This window comes from Centroberyx affinis, unplaced genomic scaffold (genome assembly GCF_046629955.1).
Source record: "Centroberyx affinis isolate AG114_WGS23_722 - 3 ecotype Tasmania unplaced genomic scaffold, CSIRO-AGI_Caff_v1 ptg001787l_1, whole genome shotgun sequence".
Lineage (NCBI taxonomy): Eukaryota > Metazoa > Chordata > Actinopteri > Beryciformes > Berycidae > Centroberyx > Centroberyx affinis.
Window position 1 is genome coordinate 508,931 of NW_027280178.1, and position 12,979 is coordinate 521,909.

General features: G+C 39.0%; 1 protein-coding gene across 2 annotated transcripts in view; it reads left to right on the plus strand.

The window, feature by feature from the left end:
• The window catches only part of arhgap24 (Rho GTPase activating protein 24), an 84,233-nt gene that overhangs the window by 25,141 nt on the left and 46,113 nt on the right, over nt 1–12,979 (plus strand). Inside the window, exons 3-4 of one of the 2 annotated variants that reach the window (XM_071529401.1) lie at nt 3,662–3,749; nt 9,047–9,052. In XM_071529401.1, the coding sequence (XP_071385502.1) occupies nt 3,662–3,749; nt 9,047–9,052 (94 nt within the window). The remainder of the gene's footprint in view (nt 1–3,661; nt 3,750–9,046; nt 9,053–12,979) is intronic. The other variant, XM_071529399.1, reaches the window with a different exon arrangement.

A 12,979-nucleotide genomic window follows, 5' to 3' on the forward strand; every position in this document is an offset into this window, starting at 1 on the left:
AAGTAATGTTTAGTAACAGGTATTTACCAGGTAAAAACATGGCAAGAATTAAATTACCAAGTAATTACTCATCAATTCAAGTTACTACATTGTAGTTGTCCTAAGATGGTAACAAGTTGTCACAAGATGGCAAAAGCTTGAGTTTGACAGCATCATTCCCAGGGAATTAGGTTATGCTTCTCTGCAATAGCCCATATTCTATTAGCAATAGCCCAAGTTTAATTGTGTATTTCCTAGGTTTTCTTACATAGTAATTGTTCATGGCTGTACCCACTTGTGAAGTAAACTTTTCATGATATCACCAAAATTGTTTTTATGTTATTTATGGTAATTGTATCAATAATGACCTCATACAAACTCTGAGACCACACACTTTTCCTCTAGTTTCATGCTGAATGGCTGCCATGTATGCAAAAAAAAAAAATTAGAAGGTATTTCTTAGCACTACACTGAGTAGTGCTAAGAAATACCTTCTAATTTTTTTTCAGAGACTAAGGTGAAACTGGACTGTAAGAGAAGGCATTAATTGTGTCCATGGAATTACCAGATTCACATTTAACTCTATATATTAAGGCCAACATATACCATGTATGTTCTGCAAAATTACTGAGTAAAACATTCCATTTGGTTATTTCCTTTTCCATGCAGACAACTTGTGCTGTAGGTTTCTGTGAAGGTACTAAGTAAAGCATTCCAGTTTACTCAGTAAGAAAACTGAAACTGGACTGTGAAAGGAAACAACGCTTGGTCTGACTAGGTTCTTACGTCAACCTTTGCCAATGTGATAATGATAAATGTTCTGTAATAAACATTAGTGTACAGAGTAAGCATGGTGAAACTGACCTGTAAAAGGAAACAACATTTAATCCCATATTATTACCATGTTCTTCCACAGAAAATTGGTTATTGCCTTTCGACGCAATAAAGATAAACTTGTATCATTTATTTTCTGCTGGGTTACCAAGCAAAACAAATCATAAAAAGTAAAAAGTAAAACAGCAAATGGAAACTGAGCTGTAAAAGGAAGCAATGTTTAATTCTGTGGTCTTACAAACAACCAAGAACAGAACTCACCCTTAAAGGTACATTAACTAAGATTTTTACTTACTTACTTCCCCAGGTGATGGTACTTTTGGCTTTCAAAACCTCTTTCCTGCCTGTACTCTCTGTTTTGGAACAAGATCCTCATCCTTGCATTTTCAACTGCTCAAAGATGGTTGACAGCGCTATGAGCAAGTGACCGGCATCACAGCACATGCTGTTCTTGAGCTAAAAAAGCAAATGACAAAGCAATACTATATTATTACAGTAGGCCTATTTTGCATCATGATATATTACCTCTTCACTAGACATTTTTGTTGGAACTTTGCTCTAATTAGCTAGCTTAATCGTCTCTATTGTGAAAATGTGACATGATATATATATATATATATTTTTTTTGTCAATAACAGGCACCATAACCTGTACCAGAGACCTGTTGATATTGTTCCTTGGTTGCCGATAGAAGTTGATAAGTCATAATAATATTAATTGCCCTTTTAAATACAGTATATAACAGTAGCTTTTCATATGGGAAAAGGGCTTAGATCTTACCAGTGTCAAGACAGCCAGAATACAAAACAAAAAAAAAAAAAACACAGGACTAATGTTTCCAAATAATTTTTTTTTTTTAGTAATACAAAGAACTTAACTGAAAATAAATAATAGATTTTAGGATGAATCTATAGTAAATTAAAAAAGGAATTTTTTTACTTAAGGACTCATTAAAAGCATACCTTAAAAGCATTGCCTTAATTCTTACACAATTCAACTTTGTTAATATAAATGTTCAGCACCTACAAGATTGTTCCTTGAAATAATGGGTTAATAGAGAAGGTGTTTCTAAGAAAGCATGATGCCATTAAACTCTTTTACCTTCTTAAACATGAGACAACTTCAATATAGTGACTGGAACTGATGAGTAATACCAAAAGTGTTTTGAAGTCATTCAGCTATTTTTAAGCGTTTACCTCCTGAGTAACAGCTGCAGATTCTTGGTAATTTACTGTTCTCACCATGTATTTACCAAGTAAATACCCAGTACAGAGGGTGACTGAGGAAAGTTTGCCAAAATGCCGAGTGTGGTGAAGCCAATTTCCAATATGCAAGCAGTCTCTCATCTTGTTTAGCAGTTGTAATGACACTCTCCATGTCTCTCTCGCTCTCGCTCACACACACTTGCACACATACACTTGCACACACACACACACACTTGCACACATACACTTGCACACACACACAAGCTGTGACCGATATAGTCTCTCTAACCCATCTGTGCCCAGCCGCATTAGACGTTAATATTTACACATCATGCATTATCGTTGGTAATATAATCTCTGGCCCAGTCTATTAATAGAGTGTCTCAGTATGCCTGCTCATGGACGTGATACCACACTGGCGCTCAGTGAAGACTCGGCTATAGATACGTGGATCAGCTCAGGTAGATACACTGCACCAGACATCTCCCTCATAGCCCTATTAATAGCAGCAAGGTTATTATTGTGGGGCGGACTCTGAGGAAAGATGCTGATGCTCGTGCTATTTAAAGCAGGAGGGAGCTGGCCTTTAGTGTCACACCGCTGATCTATCGTTGTGGACAGGGCCGAGTGGGTCCAGGGAGGCAGAGAGATGGTGTTCCTCCAATAATGCTGCCACTTTGACACATTTAATAACGGCTGAGCTCTGTCATCCAGACCCACCCCAGGGGACCAATACACTACATCTCATTGGATGGGAGAGTTGCTGATACACATGACCGTGCAGAATCCCCTAACAAACAGTGACATAAGCATGTTTCTCTCACAATAATCGCTTGGGGTTGGAGTTGCTGAGTCCAAGAGTGCTGATGGATAAGTCTGCACAAAGTAATCACAATGGTACTAGAAGTGAGTAGTGAGCCAGTGGTTACAGGAGCCATATTTTTTCATTCTGGAAGAAATCGGTCAAGTGTTTACATGACCGCTGAATAAAATGATCGTATAGGGTGTGTGTTTACATGCTCCATCGTATGTAAACAGAATAAAAGTTCCTGACATGCACAAAATATCAAATCCAGCACTCTAGCATGGGCTTATACGTTTTTAAAATATGGATCATTATTGCTTTACTGCTGTTCTTTCTGATGAAGCAACAGTTTTATCAGAGCATATTATTAAGTTATAGGGGAGTGCGAGATGAGCTTTACCGCAGCTCCTACTTATCAAAAACGACAAAAATGTTGTGTCAGCAACAGACCGGGGTCGTGTTCAGAATGGGATTCTATCATACTAAACATACTACATGTGCTGTAGAGTTACATCTTGCATGTAGTTTGTATAGTGTGAGTAATATCCCATTCCGAATGTGGCCCAGTTTTCTTTTCCACCTGCCATGATTCAGATTCTCCCGGAAACTATTAAATTTCACTGACTGAATGGGCCTGTTTATTCTGATTGCGGTTACATGAGGCATTTTTATTCTGATTGGGCTACTATTCTGATTATTAGTGGTATAAAAGTCTCCATGTAAACACAACTAATATGAGTCAGTAATGAGTCCTGAATGATTTCATTGAACTACTGTGTGTGTGGTATCAGTGTTGCCTCTGATAAACTCTTTCTGCCTCCTCTTGTTTTTTCCACAGGGATCCATTTTGTTACCTGGAAATAGAGTTACAGAGCATCCAACCAGTGGGGATGAAGGGGGAAAATTTCTTTTCGAGGTCGTTCCAGGTAGGAAAACAAATAAATTACCTTTTATCTTCATGGAGAGACGATAGCAATATTGGCTGGATACTGTCAGTAACAAAAAAAGAAGCTTTTTGAAAAAAAAAAACCTGCAACTGTAAAACTGAATAGTCTATTTCAACACAAATCCTCATATTTTCTTGCTGTCTTGGGTAAATATGAAATGGACCTTGAACAAATCAGGGTTTTGAACAGTTTTGCCTTCGGAGCAACTGGATTTGGATGAATTTGAACCATTAATTTTTAAATTTCAGCATACAGCTTTAACATTACACATGCTGCTGTCTATGTAATTTGCAATGCTAACCATTTGTATTGGCTGCTGGGATTGCATGTGTGTAGTGAAAGAAAATTAAGAACTCTGGAGCCAATTCACATTACAATGTGAACTTTACATGCATATCTGTTATGCATGGTGTGAAATTTAAGCATTGACAGATGAGCCACAAAGTTGTGCTTTAGTAGGCATTATATTTAAAAAAAAAAAAATCCTCTTTGTAAGGCATTTCTTCTTTAGTGACAGGATGCAAAAAAGAGTGACAGAGAAGATGAGAGAGAGGGGCTTGCATGCAACAAATGCTGTGAGATGGGTTTGAGCGCACAACTTTGCAAGTACATGGTATGTGCATTAGGCTGCTGATTCCCCAAGGCACCCAGAAGGCAGAATAAAACAGAAACAAGGAAGGATGAATGTGACACTGCAAATGGGAGGGAAATAAAGGGCAGAAATTTCAGTGGAAGAAGAGGAAAAAGTATGGCCAGATGTCATGAAATTAAGATCACTGCACTGGTAATCTTATGTCCGTATCGTTAGGATGCTTTTTCTCTCGCTTCCCAGTTTCTTTTAGCCGGCCTTTGTGCAATGAAGAGACACTCACAGCTACTGATGGATGCTTATATTGGTTATTTTGATGGCACACCTTTTGATTACAGAACCTGTGCTGAAGAAAACCACCCTACCCTAAACACACCCATCCACACACACACACACACACACACCAAGCCTTTATGGAAAAAGGGTTGAATAGAGACATCACAAAGGAAAAGGGGGGTATTTTCCCAGGCAGAGAAATGCAGGGAATGCGAGTCTATGGAATGGATTTCTAAATGTACACACACACACACACACACACACACACACACACACACACATACTCGCAAATACACACATACGCACTCTGGGGAAATAGAGTCACAGCTGTTAAACTCAGATGCGGTGGCGGAATGCATGACCAGCACCAATCGATCCATCTGAATCCCAATAGAAAACACCGGATGTGTGCAACAACCACTCACACCCTGCCTGTCTTGATCTTTTCGCCTGTGTATTTCTCTCAGAGGGAATTTTCTCGTATTGTGAACCATGGCCCCCATTGCTGAAATGGGGTGAACACACACACACACACACACATACAAATGTACCATGCCCATGTACATACAGTATATACATACCAACCACTCAAAAGGGATTTAGCCAAACAAAAATGATGTGGTACAAATATATTCTTGTAAACATTTGTTGACAAAAGATCAGCAAAAGATTTCCTTCATGTGACCAGTGGCCAGAATTACCAGATGAACAGTCCAGGTGTGTCACTGCCTGTTGGCAGTTTGTTTGGAAGAATCCCGAAGATATCTTTGTTTTGGCATGTTCATGACTGGTTTAATAGTTCCTCGCTGGTTTAATAGTTAATTGTTTAATAGTGGTTTAATAGTTTAACAGAGTTCCGTGTGTGCATGTGTGTGTGTGCCCTGTCCACTACTGTAGTGTACCAGTGCTGTGGAGTGGTGGACATTGCATCTGTTGTGTCTCTCAGAAGGGATTTGATAGAGTGATTTCTCTGTGAGCTGGAAAAGCCATTGGAGTCCTGTCAACTTGTGATAAATATTTCTTCCCATTGTTCCTGTGAGTTGTGTTATAGGAGCAACAGTACACAAGGGATTAGTTTAGGCACACTTTTTCCATATGTTTGTGTGCTTTTGCCACAATAGAATAACCTTTGATGTATCAGTAATATAATGGAGCAAATACATTATTCTCTCAATGTAAAACCACATTGAGATTCTAAAGATAGTATGTGTATGTGGTTTAAATGAGTGACGCATGGAATTCTTTTAAATAGTAATCTACGAGATCTGTGTTGTTGTTGTCATTGCTGTGGTGTTTCTGCACTACACTGCCCAGAGATCACTTGTCAATGAAACAGTGTGTTCAGTACTTTTTCCTTGGAGTTTCGGTAGGTGGCGCTCTCTTCTCTGTCTGTTCAGCCATGGTGGCTAACGCTGCTCATGCTAAAGGTGCATTCCATTGGAAGTCACAGACCTCCGATCCAAATGCGTTCCAGTGCGTCTTTTCGGGAACACATGTGAACTACAAAGTTGTTACAATACGTTTTCATAACACCAAAAACTACATATCAAGTAAAATCAAGTTTTCTTAAGTACAGATTGATGCTGTGACATCAGCTGTGTTTATGTCGGAGAACTCGGGCGGAATTAATCTTTCCCGAATTTCTGACTGGGAATTTCGACTTGAGCAACCGTTCTGTTGCACTTTTCCTTGTTGGAAGTCGTTTTTCTCCGAGTTCCGAGTACAATGGAATGCACCATGACTACCCAGTTCTTCTTCTGTTTATTATAAATATACCGCTGTTGCTGCTGCCGGACACGTAAAACGTATCACTTCCATGTGCGCCAGGGGATTTTCCCAGGAAAGTCCTACATAACAGTGTGTGTTTACAAAAGCAAATCGAAAAGCTTTCTCATTATCTTATCCCATATACTTTACCGTAAAACTTCAATTAATAGCCCGGGCTTTTATTTGCTTCAAACACTGAACTCAACCGGTCTATATTTGGGACAGGCGTCTATATGGGACAGGCCTTTAATTCCTTTCGCACAAAGCTCTTGCTCAGCAAAGATGGGAAATACTATCAAATTGTTTATTTAAACCAGTATGAATATTACTTCTTGTATAAAAATTAGTATAACATATAACAATTACGAATCATTCATTTGATCTCGCTCCGAGAGACAGCACATCTAGGCCAACCTCATGCACTGAGAGAGAGTGAGAGAGAGAGAGAGAGAGAGAGAGAGAGAGAGAGAGAGAGAGAGAGAGAGAGAGAGAGAGAGAGAGAGACCCGTATCAAAATACCTGTAGCCTACCTTAGAAAGGATGAAAGCCGAAAAAAGTTTATGGCAGCAAGAGGTTGTACTTTTCACTTGTGTTATTGATAAAAAGCGTCAATGGCAACCGGCTTCTAATTGAGACCGGCTTTTATTTGTCAAAACATGTAGCCACACCCGGCCAGGTAAAGGGACTCGGTGTTTAATTGGGACTCGGCTTTTAATTGAAGTTTTACGGTATACTAGAAGTTCCATTCAACTTTTATTTTGTCTCGTGCATTGTCATACTTTGCCCATGTATATAATATTTTCATACCACTTCATATTACTTTGAAATCATGGTACGTCTCATCAAAAACAAAAAAATTAAGAACGGGAGTCAGTTACAGATTTCAATCATATATCATACATGTTCAGAACAATTTTATTAAGATGTTTCAGATTGATTAGCAGTGTTTGGCTAGATAAAGCTGTTTTATATGGCCTCCTAATTAATGTGGTAGTTTCAAAAACCCTGCCTCAATCAAAGACTAAAAAGGAACGTTTCAGAAACTAAACATTATTTTCTCTTCCCTTTTTTATTTCCACATGAAAACACTTGTGTATTTCAGTTGCAAATAGCTACCCCTTCTTAAAATAGCTGAGGTGTCAGTGACTTTCTTTTCTCTGCTATCAGAATGGCATGTTTATACAGTTGACTGAACTGTTGCTAGGGAAAAGACACAGGGTTAGTGCTGAGGTTTGTCTGCAGGGAAACAAAACTGGGTTATATATAGTGTGCAACAATGAACACCTGGCATATTCGAGAACATTATGTAGTTAAAGTGGCATGCTGCTTCATTGCAGATTTGTTAAGATTATTCTTAACACATAGGCCTACAGCCTTGAAAACCAAATAAGTATAAAACATACTCTTACTAACTGCTTTTCAGAATTTGCTGCTGTGACACACAAATATGTATGACACAAATATACACAGTTATGCACCAATCACTCTCAAAGAACAATTGAGTATGTCCTGTTTAAGGGATATCATGTCTGCATCCAATCCCATGGTCCTTATATCATATACCTAAGGTCTGCAACCATTAAACCCAATAATCACAATTCTGAGTAAAAAATAGTAATTAGAATCTGGAAAGCAGTTTTGTATAATTAGTGGTAAACAATACATTTTCCAAGATGAAACTGATGCATGTACTAATGAATATCCATGAGCTAACATGCTACGAGCTTGACGCCAATCCTACCTTAAACTATCACCCCAAATTTCAGTCAACAGCCAACAACCAATGGCAGTCCATCTGCCATTGGCTCATTTGTTACCATGGCATCTTTGTCCATTTTCCCCTCTCCTGCTTAAAGTGTATTTCACTTTTGGATGTCATTCTGTTGTTGAAGGGTCAAAAATAAGAATCAAGTGTAACTATTATTAGACTAACTTGGTATTTTAGATTTTAAGATAAACTATACAGTATGCAAAAAAAAATAAAAAATAAAAATAATAATCACATGCTTCACTGACTCATTGTTGCTGATGTGGCTATTGGCACCATCAGAAGAAGGCCTTTCAGTTCCTCCTTTTACAGGAGTTATGTGCTGCTGTTTTTGAACAATTTTTTTGTGAAATATCATGTTATACTGAAAGAGGTATGAACTGAAACCTAACAAACAGTGTTAGGTATAACTGAATAATATACTGAACTAGGGAACCCTGTGGAGATAGTATGCACTTTAGTATACTTCATATAATGCACAGATTTTGAACTTCTCTGAATGAGACTCCTGTGTGTGCATTCCAATCTCCCCCACCCTATTATGGATTTATAGAAAACAGTCTTTATCTGGCTCCTTCCTGTGGGACCAGACTATATTATCTACAATAAAAACTCAGAGGGGAGAGGAAATTTGAAATACCAGTGACTCAATTTTCTCTACCTGTAATAGCAGAGCTATTAGATACCAGTGGTCATGGTAACATGATTTCCACAGAACCAGGTATTCCCCAGCTGCCATATTCACTTTTTGTCATATGTTGTAGTATCTTGGTTACATCATAAACTTTGTCTGATACTGAGGTTTGATGCAACACTTGGTTGTGTCTTCGGTGTTCCTAAATGCTGTTGACTGTGGCCATGCTGTATATCTGTCAGGGTGCAGTTTTATGGTGTTATGCAGCTAATAATCAAAGATATTTTAACTGCTGTAGTACAGAATGGCATTGTCTTTTTGCCGTCTTCTATTATATATCAAATGCTAGGGCAAGATTATATATTTAGCACTATATGATGCATTTTTTATCACATTTTTTGCTATAAACAGTACCAGAATGATGGTTATAATGGCTTTACTCCAGTGTATTAAACTGTGTATTAACCTAGGGAACAGCGTTTGAAGTACACAAAACCTCTGTGTAAATAGCTATTGAAATAAAGTACTAATACATAATGTATTTCCAAGGGTGTGACAACACAATGTAGATACAAAGTGTACACCCCTATAAATGTGGTGCACCAAAATATGTACTTTAAAAGAGTTCCAGCACCTGAGTTAACTGTTGAGTGATATGCCAATATTTGCTGCTGTTTTCTTTTTTGTCCCTGATAGATTTTAATATACAAGGTAATGTGTTATATTAGTTGCCAGCAGAAAATAAACTGGAACAGGTGTTTGCATACTATACTATGTCACGTTATGATAGAATTCTTGGTAGTAACCAATGGGCTGCCCAAAATTGTCCATGACTACATCACCAGATCTCTGTTTTTGAAACCAAGGCCATCACTACCAGCTTTCATTATATGTAACATTTTCATTGTTCTGTCTTTATAGTGTTGACAGTGTTGATCCTATTTATAGGATGTTGGTGTATTGTTTTGAAAAGGGTTTCCAGGACTAAATCATTTGTATCTTTATTGTAAAAATAAAATGCGCAATCTTACACAATATACCTATGGAGTACTGGCACCTTTTTTTACTCCAACTCAACTGCTGTTCTAAGAAGCTGTTCGAGAAATGGTAGAAGAAAGAGGAAGTCAGAACAAAAAGAAAGGTTGGTGACTGTTAACATTACATTTACACACTGTGTACTTACATTGTGTTGTCACACCCTTTTAAGTACATTTTGCTTTAGGGGGATTTTCATTAAGTACTATTGTGTGTAAGCGTGTGTGTTGTGTGGTCAGTACCACATCAAAGAATTGATGTGGTACTGACCAGTTTGATGATGAAGTTACAATGCCAGACAGTCAGGTCTGCGTTACTGCTACTAGCTCCCAGTGCAACTTAAAGACAGCAAGGATACGATAAGATCAAATCGGTGGAGTCAGAGAAAAGATGGTCTTGTTTCCTAGGAGGGAAAACTGTAAGATGAAGACACAAGAACACATATACGAACATGTGCACACACAAAGACATAAAAGAGCAATCATGCATGAACACATACATTTGCAAACACATTTGCGCAGTCACACACACACACACACACACACACACACACACACACACACTTTGATTGCCATGGCCACAATTTCCATAGTGAACTCTGCTGAAGTCTATAAGGCAGCTTTATGACAAAAACATGAAAGGGTGTTTTCTTCTCAAACTATCAAAGACTGGGCATGTTGTGGCCATGTCTCAAACAAGAGGAGATGCCATAAATGAACTCATGCAGACCAAAACATGTGGATGAAAATGTGACTGCCAGCATGTTCACAACAGGGCCTTGTGGGTTACTAAAACATATTGGGATACAAGAGACTTTAAGAAAGTTTTAGCATTCTCGTACCACTGAAATGAAACTGGTTTCTCCATTCTGCAGCATCCGCCACCCGGCCATATTGACGGAAAACAAGGGGGCGGCTTATGAGGCAGCAAATAAAGAAGTCTAAGAGAAGCGGAGAGAGCGAATGAGAGGAAAACACAACACATAGATTCCACTGGTCTAAATGCGGCCCTGCAGTATGAACACAACACATAGAGACTAGCTAGAGCCAGGACCATCTGGGTCTGCTTGGGCAGACAGAGAGGAGGGGGGCTGAGGACTGTGAGTGAGAGGGAGTGTAAGTCAGAATAGTACAGTGTTGTCCATTGTCTAGTATGGGTGATAATGGGGGCTGGACAGGAGCCGGGTATCTGTTGACTGCCAGGGGGCTTGAATAGGAACATCAGGACAAATGCCGCACTGGGATTGAAACTCTACAGCAAGTACCCAACTGTAGCCTAAAGGTTAATACACAGCCCCGCATTTGTCCGCATATCAGAAGACTATTCAGCTCTTCCGTAAAGTCTTGGCCAATCACTCTGTGCCTTGTAAAAACGGGAAAAGTTGCAAAACAGTTCAGATAACATCCCTGCAGTACATATACTGTGGAGCTCAAACAGCTGCCTGACAGCCTGTCAGTGCTGACCTGAACTGCCTTGCACCTTCTGTTATTCTCACTAGCCTATGCTTTTCTCTCTTGTGTGCTTATTTTTTTTCGATTCTGCTCTCTTCTTTTTTTCTCATGCACCCTGAATTTCACAGTTTCACACACTTTTTCCATTCTCTCCTCAAACGCAACTTTCTCTGTCACTGTGTCTCTGCCTGTCTCTTTCACTTCACACTGTCACAGTGATAAGCATGCAGAGAGACTCACTGAGGGGGTGAGAGTGAAACAGATAAAGAGACGGAGACTGGGAGAGGGGTCGTATGAGGCAGATTTGCCACAGGGCCAACAATGTTTAGACTAGAATCATGGGTATCTCTTTAGTTGAACTGTCTCACAGATAAACACAAATACAGTATGAGAGGAGCTTTTGTCTTGCGTGCCCAGACTATAAGCACCTGTGATGTTCTTCTCCAACATTGCTGTGTTGACGCACAGCACTGACACATGTTGCAACATGTGCAAGCAAAGAGAGGCTTAGCTAAAAGGGACAAGGTAAAGAAAAAAAAATGCATGAATACACATATGTAAATTATTATTTCCAATATTATTATTTTTAAGATTATCTGTCAGACATGTTTTTACATTGAAGGATCCATTTAAAACAGAATGCTCAATGGTTTTTCAGTTTCTTGTGCAGTTGATATTGGACGCACCTGCAACTTACTTCTGTTCTTTCCTAAAGGATCGCAGAAGAACTGGATTCTTCCTGAGTATTGATTTTTGGGTCACTCCAGCCAAGTCAAGCGTGTTCTCTCACACAAAGGCAGCTCTGACAGAATGAAACTGTGGATTTCTCTCTGTCCATATAGCCAGAATACACATCTGAATGTTCTGCCAGCTCAGAATCAGTGTGCAGTTTTATCTGATGATGGTGAATCCTCCCAAGAATGTCAGGTATGATCTGAATACAGAACCTGTTATGACACAGCTCCGAACGCCAGTGGTCTGGGTTTTGAGACCGCGGTACAGTGACAGAGAGAGCAAGCAGAGCTCTGCAGACTGCCTGTACCAAATTAATCAAATATACCAGATGTACCAAAGTACATCTTATGTCAGACCTGCACAGTCTGAGGCAGGTGGTACTTATGAATCTGGGAGAGTTACAGCTCAACGCTTTCATGTGTGATTCAAATTTTGCGGAGGGTTGAGATGATATTTTACACAATTTTCATATAGTTGCTAGACGCTGAAAAGTCATATGAAAAGATAACACATCAATATGCATGCACAAATACAGTGTTGTCTTTATTACTGTCTCGTTTTTTTTTTTTAAGAATTATATTTTTTGATTCATTTTTTTTTTCACAATGGCTTTGATTAGGACTGAATATAAATATCTGTCACAGTTGAATAAACACCCGTAGCCAAAGATCAGTCCCCATGGTCCACCTGTGATTAATCATCTGATGAAGTAAGTAGTCTCCGCTGTGCTTGTGATGGAGAAGCCGTATGCGCTATTATCCCCAAGGTCTAATAAACACTGTGCTTTGGCTTGTTGGGCTTTAGTACTAAGTACTGTATGCCACACTCTCCTTGCCTCAGGCTCAACGTTACTAATCACACACTCTTTCTCTCTCTCAATAAACATCAGATCCACTGTGAGCGTGTGTGTATGTGTGTGTAAGTGTGTGCATGCTGCAAACACTAGGAGTATTT